This window comes from Rhea pennata, chromosome 2, assembly GCF_028389875.1.
Source record: "Rhea pennata isolate bPtePen1 chromosome 2, bPtePen1.pri, whole genome shotgun sequence".
Taxonomy (NCBI): Eukaryota; Metazoa; Chordata; class Aves; order Rheiformes; family Rheidae; genus Rhea; species Rhea pennata.
In genome coordinates this window covers 35,640,315-35,656,463 of record NC_084664.1, presented here as the reverse complement: position 1 = coordinate 35,656,463, position 16,149 = coordinate 35,640,315, and the positions used below count along the sequence as shown (strand labels likewise).

Genomic DNA, 16,149 nt, shown 5'->3' with positions numbered 1-16,149 from the left:
AGAAAGGCTGAGAAGATAGATATCTATGTTTTAATATTAGTAGAGGCAAAATTTTAACAAAACTCCTCAGATTTTATCTGAGCAAGTTGATTATAGTAACTGGAGAGACTCCCTAATTGTAAATATTTTTCTGATTTTGAAATGAAAAAAGAAAATGGGAATTTAAGTGTGGTTGAGTTGGCCTGGAGATTCAACTATTAGTTATCAGGCTGACCATTGTGCAGCATTGTAACACTGCACATGTACTGAAAGTGGAATTTCTGGTCTTAAATGGTAACACGTGAAGTTAATATACCATTTCATTATAAAAATAACAACATTAAACAGTTTTGTTTTAGCACTTTGATACTGAGAAGGTAGTCAAATATGAAGAGTTCTTAGATATTTGGAATTTTATGAATATATGTTTTTATGATGATCCTAGAGCTTTCAATTTTGAAAGATAGTGTGGGACTTCAGTATGTGGGTGCAGGCCAAACAGTGGAAGATTAAAGTCCATGGTTTAAAAATTAAATAAAATTCCATACTCACTAATGGTACTAATTAACAAGAGGTTAATATGTGAACATCTGCTTTAATTCATAACTTTAGTCATCTATTTCTATGGGGTTTTGCTTCATGTTTTGTTTCAGACATCTTTTTGTTTTGTTTTGTTTCTTATCCATTTTCAATTCTAGAACAACCAGAGAATGGTAATGATGCTACTGAATTGGGCAACTTTATCATACCTGAGATTAGTGTCACAAATGTGGCTGGAGAGAGAACCGGGAATGGGGAAAAAAGCAGAGCACTAGCAGAGAATGATGTTCAGCATTTGCAGGGTGTACAGGAAACAGCTACAGATCCTAGAACTGACAGCAAAGGCATACCAGAAATCAGGAGGCAAAAATCTGTAAGAAAAATGATGGAGGATGGAATAAACTCATCTGGCAGAGTGCAGTTTTAGCAGAGCACTTGTAGCTGCACTCTAAGGTACCGCTGTTGATTGAAAGGGTCACTGCTGCATGTTTGGAGAATTAAAGTATGCAGTTAATATTTGCATGTGTAATAACGCAGATGCATGTATTGCACACAGATTTGTCTGTGCCGCAGACAATGATGTACTTACAAGTAGATAATTTGGAGCAATTACACTGTGAGACTCAACATTATTTTGAGTTTATTAAGCATATTTATTGGGTTTATAAAATCCAGTGATCAATGGAATGAAGAAAGCTAACCAAATGAACATGAAAAGCGTCTTGCTTTGTATGTTAGATTTCCCCAAATTTCACTTTTCATGGTGTATGGGAGTTTTCATGTTCCACTGTGCTCGAGTTTCCAACTCGTACCATCAGATCTATGATGCAGAAGGTGACCTTTCAGTCCTAAAGCGTTCTCGAGTTGCTAAATGTGCAGGTGCCATATTAGGTGTTCTGGGGCACTGATCACATATCTTTATAATTATTGAGCTTTGCAAAATAGTATATGGGAGCACTTGCTCAAAATAAAATTTATACTTTTTTTAGTTTTGTGTGGTATCTTCTAATATGTTTCTAATCTCTTGCATGAATTAACAAGACTGCATTTTTTTTCAAAATCACTGCAAAATGAGATTGTGGGCATGCTTTTTGATTGAATTAATGCAGCATTATTTGCTGTAACTTTGTATCCTAATGAATTGTATTCCAAAATTTAAATTAATAGGTAAGTGTTCTGTCTTCTGTTTGTGCTCTCTTCTGTTACTTTAAAGCTTCATGCTTGTAAATATCAAAATCTAGTAATCATAAAATCATTAAATATGAGAAAGTCAAATGTTAATTTTTTTTTTCCTTATTCTACCATGCAGATAATAGTGATTTAGCAATTGAAGAAGAACTGATAGAAGTGTCTGAAACTGATGAAGGATTTTACTCTAGGGCTACTTCTAGCACAAGTCAGTCTGCCTTACTGAACAGCAACAGCACCAACAGCAAGAGCCTTTTAGGGAAGAGCCAACGAAGATCTGGAGGAAGCAAAGCTGGAGGGAAAGAAAAAGAAGGGGAAACCTGCAGAGAACATTTGTCACGGAAACAAACACAGAGAGCCATGAGTGAGAACCTAGAGCTTGTCTCTCTGAAGAGATTGACACTGACAACTAGCCAATCCTTGCCTAAACCTGGCAGCCATAGTTTGGCCAGAACTACCACTACTGTTTTTAGTAAATCCTTTGAACAGGTCAGTGGTGTCACAGTTCCAAATAATCGTGGTGGTGTATCTGGTACAGAGGCAAACAGGTTCTCGGCTTGTAGTCTTCAGGAGGAAAAACTGATATATGGAGCAGAAAGAGCAGATCTTCCTATTTCAAGTAAACAACCCAGTCAACAGCGACCTCCTAGTATTAGTGTAACTTTATCAACAGATTGACATTGTTAAATTGGCCAGTATGAGTAATAAATCTGAGGGTTTTATGCTGATGGGGGTACCATACATTAAGCTCCTTAATATGCTATATATTACCATCTTAAACCTGAAGCTCATAAATTCTTATATTTGGCTCCCATTTGACAATAAGAATGAGTAGTTACAGTTCTAATTATTTTGCATCAACTTCTAATAGCTTGGAAAGTACCTCTTTGACTTCTTACTATATTTATACCCCTGCTTGTTTACAGCTTCATGTAACGCCAATTTAACAAACATCAATTGGTTGTTTAGCCACTGACCAAGATGTGTGGCTTTCTACAAATGCACAGTATGGGAACAAATAGATTCCCTTTGAGATTTTACTCTTCATTACCAGCGGGCATAAGGAAAACTGCAGAGGTTATTTAGTAGGAGCCTTGTGATGTGGGCATGAAATTTTGCAACAGGATTGTAACAACATAACACTTTCTTGTGTTAGTCATAAGAAAGCTGCCTTTACACCTAGAGGTAAAACTAGAAACATCAGTGTTCTGTCAGCTTTTGTAACAGTAGTTAGTTCACATGGCAATACTTTGTATACCTACTAGTTTGCATTATAGATGCATTATAGTTTGTGTATACACTTCCAAAACTGGGCCAGAAGTCATACAGTAGCAGCACTTGTGGATGGGAGTTCCTATGAATTGCTCTAATAGTCACTTGTCAGACTGCCAGTAGTCTGACAGTCTCTATTTCTTTCAGATTCTTAAATATTGGGCACAAAGCTACTTAGTGAAAAGTCACTGTCATCAGTATTTCTGTTCATGGGGAAGAAATGTGCTCATGTAACGGTATCATGTAGAAAATAAGTGAACCTTTTGCACTGAATCAAGCAAATCAGGAGTGTGAATGTGTTTAACGAACTTGTTACTTGAGGCTAAGAGAATACTACCAAAGGATGTGTACTTCCAATAACTTGCAAACACAAAGGGAAATTATAATTTAAATGTAACTAGCATTATAATTGCTAATCTCATATATCTGTTGTTATTCTCATTTGCCTGTTTGAGATTACTTAATTTCAAACCTTCATGTAGTCTGATGACTTCATTTGTTACTAACTTCTGTAACCTTGAGATTGTAACTGAAAATTGCATTAAAACTGTTTATGCAGAAATTTGGAGAAGCAACAGCTGACAAAAGCACTTCAGTAGTAGTGGCTATCTGACAGAACACATATGAGTGGAGAAACAGGATGAAGATGCAATGTGTGTTTATTCCTAGGTGACCAGATTTCCACAGGTAGCAATCCCTTATTGCCAAGAATATAAGAAGGCCTTGTAATAGAGCAACCAGTAAAATTTCAGTAAGCTTTCTTATTTGCCTAGGGGTAAGTTTAGAATTCCCTTTTTATTTAAACTGAAGCACAAGTAACCTAAACAGCTCATGTTATACTAGTGGTTTGTAGCTTCTTTAATTAATGAAAAGAGATGAAGATGTGTAATTGATGGTGTTAAACAAGTTGTTACCGAAAATAGACTAATACAAATGGTCTCTGGAGCATGCATAACCACAGGAAATGGAAGAGTTTCAGGCAGCTAATAGCTGACATTGCTTAGTACTACGCATTATTCTGAATGTAGAGCTTTTCTTAAGATTCGTTTTAGATGTTATGAGCAAATAACCTATGGAACTTAAATCTGCCTCCTGATCTGCTCTTGCAGTAAAGTATTTAGGAATATTTTGAATATATTAGTATTTACATTGAAAAAAAGAAAAAATAAGGTTAAAGTTGACAAATGTTTGTTACAGTATTAATCATGAGCTAGCATTAAGGAACTATTGTTTCTAAGTAGTGTTTTTCTTTCTTTCTTTTTTCTTTTTCTTTCTTTTTTTTTAAGATCACAATTATCTCCATAGTAGACACTTTCAGACTGAATGTTCGTATAAAGGATGCTTATTATACTTGGAAGATCTAGCCACTTTAGCTTTCTGAAGCATCTAAAATTCCATAAAATACAGAGATGTAGTGTAACGTTTACAATGCTGTTGGCCTCAAGTCAGGCAGTGTTATAGTAGTTAGCTTATCCTTTTATTTTATACAGCCAATTATTCTAATCTTGGTCTGGTTTGAATCCAAAATGAGAGCTCACACTGTACAGCTGAAATTACATGAGGCTTCATATCTTTTTATAAAATGATTAAAGGGAAGTTTGTTGGTACTAAAGGGCTGCTGCTTCTATACACGTGGCTTCATGTAAATATGTGTGCATTAATCTCTGGATCAACTTATACAATGAGTATGTTTTCAATGTTTTCATGAACTGACATCATATGTTGAGATTGAGTTTCTTTTCTGATGAAGTAATAAACTTTCAACTGTACTTCTTAAAAAAAAAAAAAGGAGGGGGGAGAGGAGAAGGGGGTCAAATTATTTATTTTGTCCAAATACCCATTGAGTTCCAGAAGACAAATATTGCACTGTTTCTAGTGTAGGATTGGAGTAGAGGTGGGAAGGAAGCTGTGGTAGTAATTATTTCCTGCTACTTACAAAATTGTGAAGCTCTTTTGTTTTTGAGCATTATCTGATCATTTTAGACGGATTAATGAAAAGTGTATATTAAGCAGGGGGCCTTCTAATGGTGTAAGGAAACTATCTTAAAACATAGCATATTCTGCTCTACCCCAAAGAAGGTAGTTGTGATAAATATGTTCCAAATGTCATACGTAGCTGCAGTGTTCTGCAGAATGAATGTTAAATAGGAGTGAATCATCTCAATTTATAATAAAAGAGAAGCTGTTTAATGCTAACGTTTAAAACTGACCTTACATTTTTAAATCAAAGGGAACTGTATCCAGTGATGGCTTTGAACAACACCATTAGCAAAACTGTTCTGAAAGTACTGAGTAGAACTGCTTTCATTTTGAGAATCTGTAGCATTTGTGTAAAGAGTGTATGTCTTCCCACCACTTCCTCTGGGGCTGCAATGGCTTTTCTGAAGGGCTTTTTCCAACAAGATTTGACAGATACAGAAATATATTATGATTTTTGCCCCTTTCTATCTAAGGAAGTCTCTTCTGACCTCTCTGAGGATTTTAGAAATTTCTAACTTCATTATCTGATATCTTTTGTCAATGTTTGAGGCTTACAATGCTATATATAGATGTGTAATATATTGCCTTTTGTATTTGTATAACTATATTTCCAAGACAGCTAAATAGATGTGTACATTTCTTAACATTCACCAAAGTTTCTGAAATAACTGCATCAGTTTATGGTTGTTAGTCTTCACTTGAGAGCCTGAGATAAATAAATGTGCCACACTTTCTTGTATTCTGCAGCTTATTGAGTGACACTTTAGTAATGCAGTATTTCACTTTTTTACAGAGTAAAACTCATTTTTAATTGTACATGAAAACTTACATTCCTAGTGTATAAACTACAAGCTTGTGTGATGTTTTGTGTTTAATACTATGGTTGATGAAATAAACTGGATTTTTTTTGAAGTTGTATACTTTTGTAAATACTTTGTACAGTTGCAAACTTTGCCTCTCTTTTACAGACTTTGCTGAAATACACATTAGGTAGCACTACATTGTTTGCCATTCATTATACACATTCAGAAGTCACTGAAGATTGACCATATATGACTTAAAACATGCTGGATACCCATGTTACACACAGGCTCCGCAAATACAGCCATGTCAGTTAAGACACCATGACTCAACCTCTTGGCTGATAAACGCTTACTGGCTCACAAATATCTATAAGCAGATGAGTTGTAAACTGGCTGATGTCAGAAGTGGACTGTCCTGTCAATAATGCATCACCACTGGTGTAATTCTGATAGCTGTGATGTTGGTTTAATATAACAGTATTTTATTTTTGATAGTGCAGATTATTGCTGTGTAAACTACGTCTTCATTAGCATTTCTGTCCAGCAGTTTCTACTATGTTTGTTTGACATGTCCATGAGGACAGCTGCAAAAAAGTCTTTAATGTGAATGATGAGATGAAGTAGTCTTTGATGCTGATGAATGATGTGATTGGTGGGAACTCTGTGCTGGCTCCCATTTTAGGGTTTTACTACTGACTTTACAAGAGGTTTTCTTTCAATCTTGCATAAGAAGAAAGCATATGTCCCCTCAACTTTGACATAGAAATAGTGCTAGGGTTCCCTTTTCATAGAATCAGAGTGGAGTGGATGAAGTTGGAAGTGACATCTGGACATGGTCTAGTCCAAACTTCCTGCTCAGAGCGGGGTCAACTAGAGCAGGTTCCTCAGAACCATGTCTTGGCAGATTCTGAGCATCTCCAAGGCTGCAGCTTCTACAACCTCTCTGAGCAACCTGTTCCAGCACTCATTCAGTTTCTTCCTTATGTTTAAATGTATTTTCTAGTATTTATTTTAATTTTAAAGTGTATTTTAATTTTTCAGTCGTGTTTTAATTTGCCTCTTGTCCTGTTAGGACACCACTGAGAAGAGTCTAGGTTCATCTCCTTTATACTCTCCCATCAGGTATTTGTACAAATTGATAAGATCCACCCCCAGGCTTAGCAATCCCAGCTCTCTGTTTTGCTTCATTTGCTGGCCTGTGTTCAACTTGTTCACCAGGACCCCCCAGGGAGGGGCTTCTGCAAAACTGCTCTCTACACCTTTACACCAGTCGCAAAATAAATACTGGAAAAAACATTTAAGTATAAGGAAGAAACTGAATAAGCACTGGAATAGGTTGCTCAGAGGTTGTAGAGACTCCAGCCTGGAGATGCTCAGAATCTGCAAAGACACGGTTCTGAGCTGTATCAGATACTAGCAGTGGGAGATCTTCAGTTTTGGAAACTCTAGGAATTTTTTCACTTTCTCAGCTCAAATGTCAAACTTTAACCTGTCCTTTTGAACAGGCAAAATTCAATCATCTTCATATGAATTGATGAAAAAGTAGATACCAGATTTTTAACATTTCACTTGAACTCAGTAAGAGTTTTGCTTTCTGACCAGTATGAATTGGACTTGCTCCTGTGATTGTCCAGGGAGCACATACGATTTGCTATTTCCAGTTACAGTGGATGAAAGAGAATGCTTGGAATGGGCTCTTACATGGTTTCAGGTAGGAATAATCATTGATTAATGAAATAAAATCTCAATTTGAATACCCCTTCTCTTCCTGAAATGGCCTGGGAAGCACAAAAGAACATAATAGTATCACAAAAACAGCCCTCAAAGGATGAGAATAAAAGTCCGTCTGCTAGGCAGTCAATACTGAGAATAATGTTTGAAGGTAATATAAGATATAGAAATGATGCTTATTTCTACAAACCTGGTCTGTATTTAGCTTGTGCTACTTATTTTTTTGTTTTTACACTAAAGGTGACTTCAATATACAGATCTTCTCATGACAGGCAGCTACCAGGTACTTCAGGCTGCTTCTGGCCACTTCAGGATAGTGGGAAAAATGTCATAGTGATTCCAGAAATCGCTGCATGACAACAAGCCTTTATTTCACACGGTGTTTGATTCATTAGCTTGACTCCTCTGAAATTTAACAGTATAAAAAGACTTGCAGACTGTGGAGGTTAGACTGAGTCACACAGCACTTACTGTCATTAACACTGACTAATGCAGGCAGTTCTCTGTATATAGTTTCTTGGTCCAGATTTTAATGGTAGATCTTTCTAGTTTGAAAAGATAGATTTCAGAGGAAGTGAGAAGAAATACCAGCTTTTATCTCAACTACACACAACAAGGTAAATGGTATCAAGTATTGGCATATGGGAGTTCTCAATCTGGCTGGGATTTTCTAATGTCACTGCAATACAAATATGGAACCAAACAGTGAGCAAACATTCAGTGTTTCAACTGAATAGATACTTTGCTCATACATGAAACATATCATCATCTTTGATTCCTCTTGAAGTAGGAACAGAACAGCGATTTGTTTAAATAGATCTATAGATATAAATTATCTGTATCTATAGTTTCCTCTTCAGTCAAAGTATGGAGGTTGTAGCACTATAGGAGAGGTTGGAGCTCCTTGTATATTGAATAAAGATAGACAGACACCACCTTCTGAGATAGGAAGATCCTCTCTGGCACCTGGAAAGTATTCATCCCGTCTCTCACTTTCCTCTAATTCTGAACAACCAGCTTAGCAACATCCTTGTTACTGTTTCCTATTAAACAGAATCTGTATATCCCATTTCTCTCTGTTCTGCGCCAAAATACACACAAAAAAGGTTTTAAATCATAGCTCTGAATAATGTCAGTAGCTGTCCTATTTTTACTAAAAGCCTTCCAAGCAGGAAGGAGAAGTCTAGGAAGAATAGATTCTGATTTAATAGTTCTGCTGGCTAGGATTTAAAGATCAGCTTGAATAATGGGGACAGATGCTAGAAGCTACAATTTAAACAGAATCTGTTTGAGTAAACATGAAATAGCTGCATTTCTAAACGTCTAAACCAGGGAAGAAGGAAAGAACTGGAGCACAAATCCCTTTATAGCATTCCTATTTCTATCCCGCTTTAAAGTAAGCAGAATCTTTAATGGCTTAATGATTTAAAGTTAGAGCATTCAAAGATCATTAAAACATCCTTATATGTGCTCCAGCTGAATCCTCTAACAAATCAGAGGCTTGGTTCTTAACTACACAGCCTGAGAAGGAGCTTCTTGACTACCTTGCATACTGTGTCAAATTTATAACTTTAAAATTCTTCAGTTATCCATGAAAACTTACCTTTTCCTGTAACTTACATTGTTACATAGTTACCCAGCTACAAAAAACATTGTCCTTGAATTTAGCACAAACTTTAATGTGTTTCAGGTATGTAAGTACTCTTCTGCTCGCTGAATGACAAGAGAGAGATCTTCATTGCTTCTTCAGTCTTAGCTCGGGACAGCCTTCCTGTCAAAGCTCCCGTGCACTGCAATGTCCACAGGCGAATTCTGAAGTATTTGTACTGCAGCAAGTTCTATGTGCGGCTGTAGCAGTGAGGCTGGAGGACAGAGCAGTCTCCCACCTGCGATTTTACAAACAGCCTGCCTCTGCACGGACAGACCTCTGTGGTGCTGAAAAGCACGAGGCTGGATACGTCTCTATAAAGGCCCGCTGGAGAGACAATTTCAGAAGTCTCAGACTGGTATTATATTGAGCCCAAGCACGGTTTGAGCTGCTGATCTCCTGAAACACTGAGAGCCCACCTCTAAATGGACTAATCCACTGCTTTGATGTTACTCAAAACAAAATGTGCATATAGACAAATAATGTGAAGATAAATTAATGGACAATGCAGCTCTCTAAGATCCCGTAGCATGTGATCCATCTTTTTCTTGAACCTTAGCTTGCACTGTATCCCATAGCATGTGATCCATCTTTTTCTTGAACCTTAGCTTGCACTGTACATGCTGCAGCATGATATACAAACTCTGTTCTCAATGAATGAATGTTTTTGTGCATTGGGAGCAAAATTGGACCAAAAAAACTGTGAAGCCTATGAGCACTATGAGTTATGAAGCATTCTGGTAACTGTGAGATGAGTAACTTCTTATATATGCTGTCAAAATTAGTTGCTATGTGGATCCATTTCTAAAGCATTTGATGAAATAATTTAGTTTAAAGCAGAAAACTAGTGCCCTAGGTATAGAATTTTTATTCTATTTTGAGACATTGCACAGCTTTAGTATGCCTTGACATTCAGTACCAAATTCATAATCCCTGTAATTATTCCTTCCTACTCTATTAAGAGCAGGCATTGTACAGTACAAGCACTGAGGGATAGTTTTGTTTCATGTTTGAAAAAAGGAACACATTGTATAAAGCACATTTTGTACTTAGCTGTGGGAAACAAGGTGAATGGGAGAATAGAACAGAAGCTTTAAAAGCAGTTCAAAATGTTAGTACACTTCCTTGGTATCTGTCTCTGTAGGCAGTCTTGAATGAATGCAGAAGCTGAGCAAAATGAAGGAGACTGTAAATCTGAGAGCATTTGGAGGAAAACTTTTCTCCTATTTATCCTGCCTGATTTACAAAGGCAGGCAACTTCCCATCAGACAGGTCTGTGTTACAATGCACTGTCCTTTCCCTCCATCTAAATCTTGTGTCTCTCTGTCTCCATGGAGAGGAACCTGAGTGCTATTTCATACTAACAAATGCAGGAAATTTCACTAACAAATGCAGGAAACTTATTTTGAAATAACCGAACATGGGAAGAGAAGGGCAGGTATGGGTAGTATTAACAGCTGTGCTCTGTTCTCTATGTTTAAGCCTTGATGATTTTTCTTGTCATGCTTTGATGTCAAAGAAAACATAACTGCTACCTGGCGCCAAAGTGTCAAGAGCTTTTGGAATGTTTTTGTCAGAGGATTAAACAAAAAAGGGTAGCAAATAGGGGAGTTTGAAGAATGTTTGCTTTCGTAAAGTGGTGGCCAGTAGGCTGACTATTGATGTTTCTCTTGAACTGGAGGGAAAAAATGGTATTAAGAGAACCCAGAGAATGTATTAGCCATGAGGTGGCTATCTCAGAGAAGTTACGGAAGAGATAGTGCAAAGGCTTTTGGTCAGATCTGGCCTCATAAAGGTCTGATATGAAGATGGAGTCAATAAGGATGAGGGATTGGAGGCTGTGGAGGCACCTCAATATTTGTGGTTATCAACCGACGAGAATAATCAGCCGCGGTTCACAGGTAACGTGGAAAGGGCAGGCCTGGCACGACGGAGAACTTACAGATCAGAGCTGCCCGTTGTGGCAGTACAGGAGGCGATCTAGCCACTTGAGTGAGGTGCAGATCTGACTCTGAGCAAGATCTTGATAGAAAAAATTGCAGATTGCCTCATTGGTTTGGCTGGAGTGACACAGCTTAGAAGTTGTTTTTTTCAGGAATGCCAGCAGTTTGCATACCAGGACAAAGTAACGGAGACCACTTCATGCAAAGCTGGCTACTGCAGAAGTAACACAGTGGAATAGCTTTTATAAATGGAGTAGGGGTATGGAGAAGCACTAAGGAAAGGCACTGATAAATGCAAGGTTGGCGAAAGAGTGTTGTACACTAATAATGTGGCAGGTAAACAAATAAGAAATGACAATATCAGGCTAAAATCTCTTGGGTAAAGGGTTGTAAAAAGAGTTTAGTAGGATAGTGTTAAAGTTTGCTAAAAGCCTTGGCTTTTATAAATATAGGATATAAATATCCTATATGTAAATATATAGGATATAAATATGGACAGAGATTTGTAATCTTGGCAGATGATACCAAGCTGGGAGGAGTGGCTGACACACCTGTGCTGCCATACAGAGAGACTGGGGTGCATTAGGAAGACTGTTGCCAGCAGATGGAGGTGATCCTGCCCCTCTACTCAGCCCTGGGGGGGCCTCATCTCGACTACTGTGTCCAGTTCTGGGCTCCCCAGTACGAGAGAGACATGGAGCTACTGGAGAGAGTCCAGCGTAGGGCTACAAAGATGATCACAGGGCTGGAGCATCTGCCCTATGAGGAACGGCTGCGAGAGCTGGGCCTCTTCAGCCTGGGGAAGAGAAGACTGAGGGGGGATCTTATCAATGTGTACAAGTGCCTGAAGGGAGGGTGTCAAGGGGACGGGGACAAACTCTTTTCAGTTGTCCTGTGTGACAGGACAAGAGGCAATGGGCAGAAATTGAAGCACAGGCAGTTCCACCTGACCATGAGGGGGAATTTTTTCCCTGTGAGAGTGACAGAGCCCTGGAACAGGTTGCCCAGAGAGGTTGTGGAGTCTCCTTCTCTGGAGATCTTCAAGGCCCGCCTGGATGCAACCCTGTCTAACATGCTGTAGGTGACCCTGCTGGGCAGGGAGGTTGGCCTAGATGATCTCCAGAGGTCCCTTCCAACTTCACTGATTCTATGATTACTAACATGAACGATCATTAGGAGAGACCTGGATTTTTTTGATATAGATTGGAAGACAAATTCTGTCAAAAGTTGTAGGTTCTTATTACTTTAAAGTTACAGCTGACAGACTGCAACAAAATACCCTGGAACTAAGAATGGGGGGGGGGGGGGGAGGCTGCTTTAGACTTTAGGTAATTTTATGTTGCATACTGCCAAGCAGAGTAGATTACTGAAACTGGAAAAAGAAGCTAGCCCTCGCTGGGCACTATGCTGATGTGAGTGTGCTTCTGGTATGTAAGCCACCTTGTTCAGATGGGGCTTGGTATTTCTACACAATGTGCCACTGTACCACGTATGTTATGTAGGAAGCAGCAAAGATTTACAAATCTGTGGTTATAGAAAATAACTTGTTTCTTTTTTTAAATAAACAGAAGGATAAAAAATAAAAGTCCTTTAATTCCAAGTCTTATTTCCAAAGGGTAAACTTTGAAAATGAAAATGGCTGTACGGTGAAGGTTATTGGCTTTAGAGAAAGCAGGAGAACTAATATTCAAAGAAACTTTATTCAAAGGGACAGAGTATCTAGAATTTGCATCTTAAGAAGGAGAGGAATCTTGTGTGCAAAGCTGGCATCAGGCATATAACTATTTTAAAAACCATACTGAGAGCCTATGGATTAACTTGAGAGCCTGTAAGGAACTGAATGAAGGAACTAGTGTGAAATCTAGTGGGATAAAAAAGTCTTTGGGATAGACTAAATTACCAGAGGACAAAACTGATTTCAACTTTTGCATCGGAAATTAAAATACACGTTAAGATTCCTTAGCTAGAGAGAGAGAGATGAGAACAAAGGGGGGAAGATACAGGAAAGGAGGTCAAGATTAGCAACTATAAGAAAATGTTTTTCCATAGTTCTGAAGGAGGTTGACATGGCCATCCCTTGGTCAGTCAGAAAAAGGGTATAGCAATGCAGTTTCAAAGGCCAAAGCTAAAAGTACAGTAAGGATACAACCTGCAGTTAGTGTCACAACTGCTTCTCCGTACCAAAAGTGAATGATCAGGCAGTCCTGGGTAGTATGTACTTTAAATAGTTTATCATTCTTCACCACAGACCCCAGAATAACCTACATAGCTTAATTTAGATGCCATGGTACGTGGTCTGAATACAGTGGACTCCTATACTAAGAACAGCAATGCAGTGATGCACAAGGTCAGTGGCTGATCTCCTTTAAGCTTTCAATTATCACAACAGATTAAATTTCCTTGAGGCTTCAACCAAACCTAATGGAAACATCCATCTTTTTTGCTGTGCTGTGTGGTAAAGAAGTACCTGCATCAAACTTTTATTTTGGGGGCTTCAGCTGCTTGGGTGTACAATGTGATGCATGATAGGGTTACAGCCCAAAGGTCTGGAGCACTTGGGACTCCACCTCAAGTCACTCTGCAAGTCCCTCTGACGGTCAGAGGGAAGATGCCTCACAGTGATCCAGTTTGGCCACATTTGTTACAGTTCTCTGAAAATCAGCTCACACAGTGGGCAAGCTTTCAGCTAGCAAAATCTCTCCTAGCCTTGTCAAAGTCACCTCTTTTACTCTACACTACAGGCAAATCAAAATGTCAAATGAAGTAAAATACCGAGCATCTACAATAGCAGGCTTTCATACAGAAAACAGAAAAAAAGTCAAAAAGGAGGGTGAGGGTGTTTCCTATGGACTAATACACAGCACAAGCCCTCAGAAACAGCACGTGACAAAATACTGTCTCTCCTTAAACAGCAAACAGAACACTTTTATCTCACTTTTCCCATACTGCTGCACTTGGCAGGTCTACATGGAAGTTTCATGAATTGAACTCCCCTCAATTTTTAATTCTTGGGGAAAATTTCTTTTCCTGTTATGTGGACAGTGACATAATCAACTGAATAAAATTATATGGAACTTTATGAAAATTCTGGTCTTTCTGCTAAATACTTTAAGTGATGTTGACTAATGAAGTAAGGCATGATAAAAGGGAAGTGTTGGTTAGCTGCCTAATTAAACTGATAAATTCCTGTTTTTTGCACGCTACTGCATGAATGAAATGATAGTTTTGCTGTCGTGGTTGATCCATGTTAATTGCAGTAATTATGTTTGTGGAGAACAAAATCTACAAAAAGTATATTAAGTACTTAGCACTCAGCCACCTGCCAGTCAAAAAGAAGTCTAGCTAATTAAATGCAATAGTCTATCTTCTTTCTGTTGTAAATTAGTGGTTAATTACACTGTGTAGATACTTGGCCATATGTCACTTGCTCTTGCATAACAATAATGTGTCATGTTACTGATCACTGCACTAACTGTATCTGAAAACCGTATAGCCGAGTGCTAAATGCATTACAGAAGTCTGATTGGTTTTCGGTGTTGCATAAAAGCAGTCCTCACTCAAAGTGTAGGAATTACAATTAGGCTGGATGTCCTACCAGAATCTAACATACAGTCCATTATATTATCGTGTAAAATCTTTTAACTATTGCTACTTGCTATAAAAGAAAATACAGCAAGTGGCAGCAATATTCACTACGAGTAGGAGCAGAATTACTGGGAAAAGAGCTGTTTTCAAGTGCAATTGTTCAGTACACTTGTTTTATCTAAGCAGAGCCATCCCAAACTGAACTGATTTCTCCAGGTATCTGGAAATTGGCGACTTTCAATCTGTAATCTTTGCAGTTTTTGTTGCCTACTGAAAAATGGGCAAAATGCATTGTTTGAAGGGCTGCTTTTCTTACAAGTTTCTCCTTGACTTGGTAATACGTTTGTATCTGATTTAAAATGCTGCTTAGCAACTGAATGTTTCAAATATGCCCTTTTGGTGTCACGTAGAAGTTATTCCTCTACCTCTCCTGATGTATTTTCAGGTCTGAGGACTGGTCTGTGAAGATACAGCTATGACAAATGTATGCGAGAATGAAGACAAGGCTTAAACCTGAGAGGCCAATTTTCTGCAGTGACACAGCCCGAGGCAGCAATTTGCAGATGCTGTGAACTAGAGATAATGGAATAGCTACTAGAATATTTGAAAAGGATAATAAAGCATATACACTAGAATATATTATTGGGTTTTCCTCTAAATTTCCCCTGAGTAGGCACTTTTCACCCAGGCAAAATGAGAATAAACCAGAATACAACATTAAGTATCCAGCACGAATGCTAATACTGCATGGTACTGAGAGAGGCTTAATGCTGCTAACTAGGCTAATTGTAAAGGGGAGACAGTTTCCAACACAGACCGATTGTGTCTTCCGTTTTTGCTTCAGACAGCTCAGTAATGCTGGCAACTCGAAAGTGTGGGGTTTTGTGATAGCAGGAAGACTATTATTAGTCCAGGTTATTAGACAGCGTTGCTTGTGATATGTCTGTGTTTATGCCCTACTAAGACAAAAGCTGCTCAGAAAAGGGAGGTATTTTCTTGAAAAGGCAAATAGGTATTATTTTAAATTACAGAATTGCTCCTTTGGTCCTCTGTAGGTGAAAAAAAAGTCCAGCTACCTTGAACTAGAGCAGAAAGCACACAATTTAAACATTCATTTACCCATCTATATCTGGAAACCAGCAGTTAGATGTTTAAATATGAGCACTAGCTCCCACATTAATTGAAGATGCAAAAGTGTGGATGGCAAATTAAAGGAAAATTAATAGTTATCCATTTAGACCAGAGTCCTTGATAGTACATTCGCCTCATGAAAACTGTGGTCAGAAATGTTTGCTCCAAAAGGACAGCTCGGAATTGATCTGATTTCAGTAGATTAGGAGCTTACCGAAAATGCTGAAGTATGTGGAACATAATGAACCGCCTTACTGTCTTAGCTGAACGAGCCCAGCATAGTTCAGATACAGTTTTGATTTGTTCCAGCACTATTTATATTGTTTAATGTTAAGATGTGTAATTTTCT

At 38.2% G+C, this 16,149-nt stretch overlaps 1 protein-coding gene across 3 annotated transcripts in view; it reads left to right on the top strand.

Annotated features, from left to right (window-relative positions):
* Positions 1 to 5,877, top strand: part of HYCC1 (hyccin PI4KA lipid kinase complex subunit 1) — a 46,963-nt gene extending 41,086 nt beyond the window's left edge. For 2 of the 3 annotated variants that reach the window (XM_062569219.1, XM_062569217.1), the window contains one exon: positions 1,829 to 5,877. In XM_062569219.1, the coding sequence (XP_062425203.1) occupies positions 1,829 to 2,385 (557 nt within the window). In that variant the 3' untranslated portion in view covers positions 2,386 to 5,877. Of the gene's footprint in view, positions 1 to 677; positions 973 to 1,828 lie in introns of all 3 variants that reach the window. The other variant, XM_062569220.1, reaches the window with a different exon arrangement.
* The last annotated feature ends 10,272 nt before the right edge of the window (positions 5,878 to 16,149 follow it).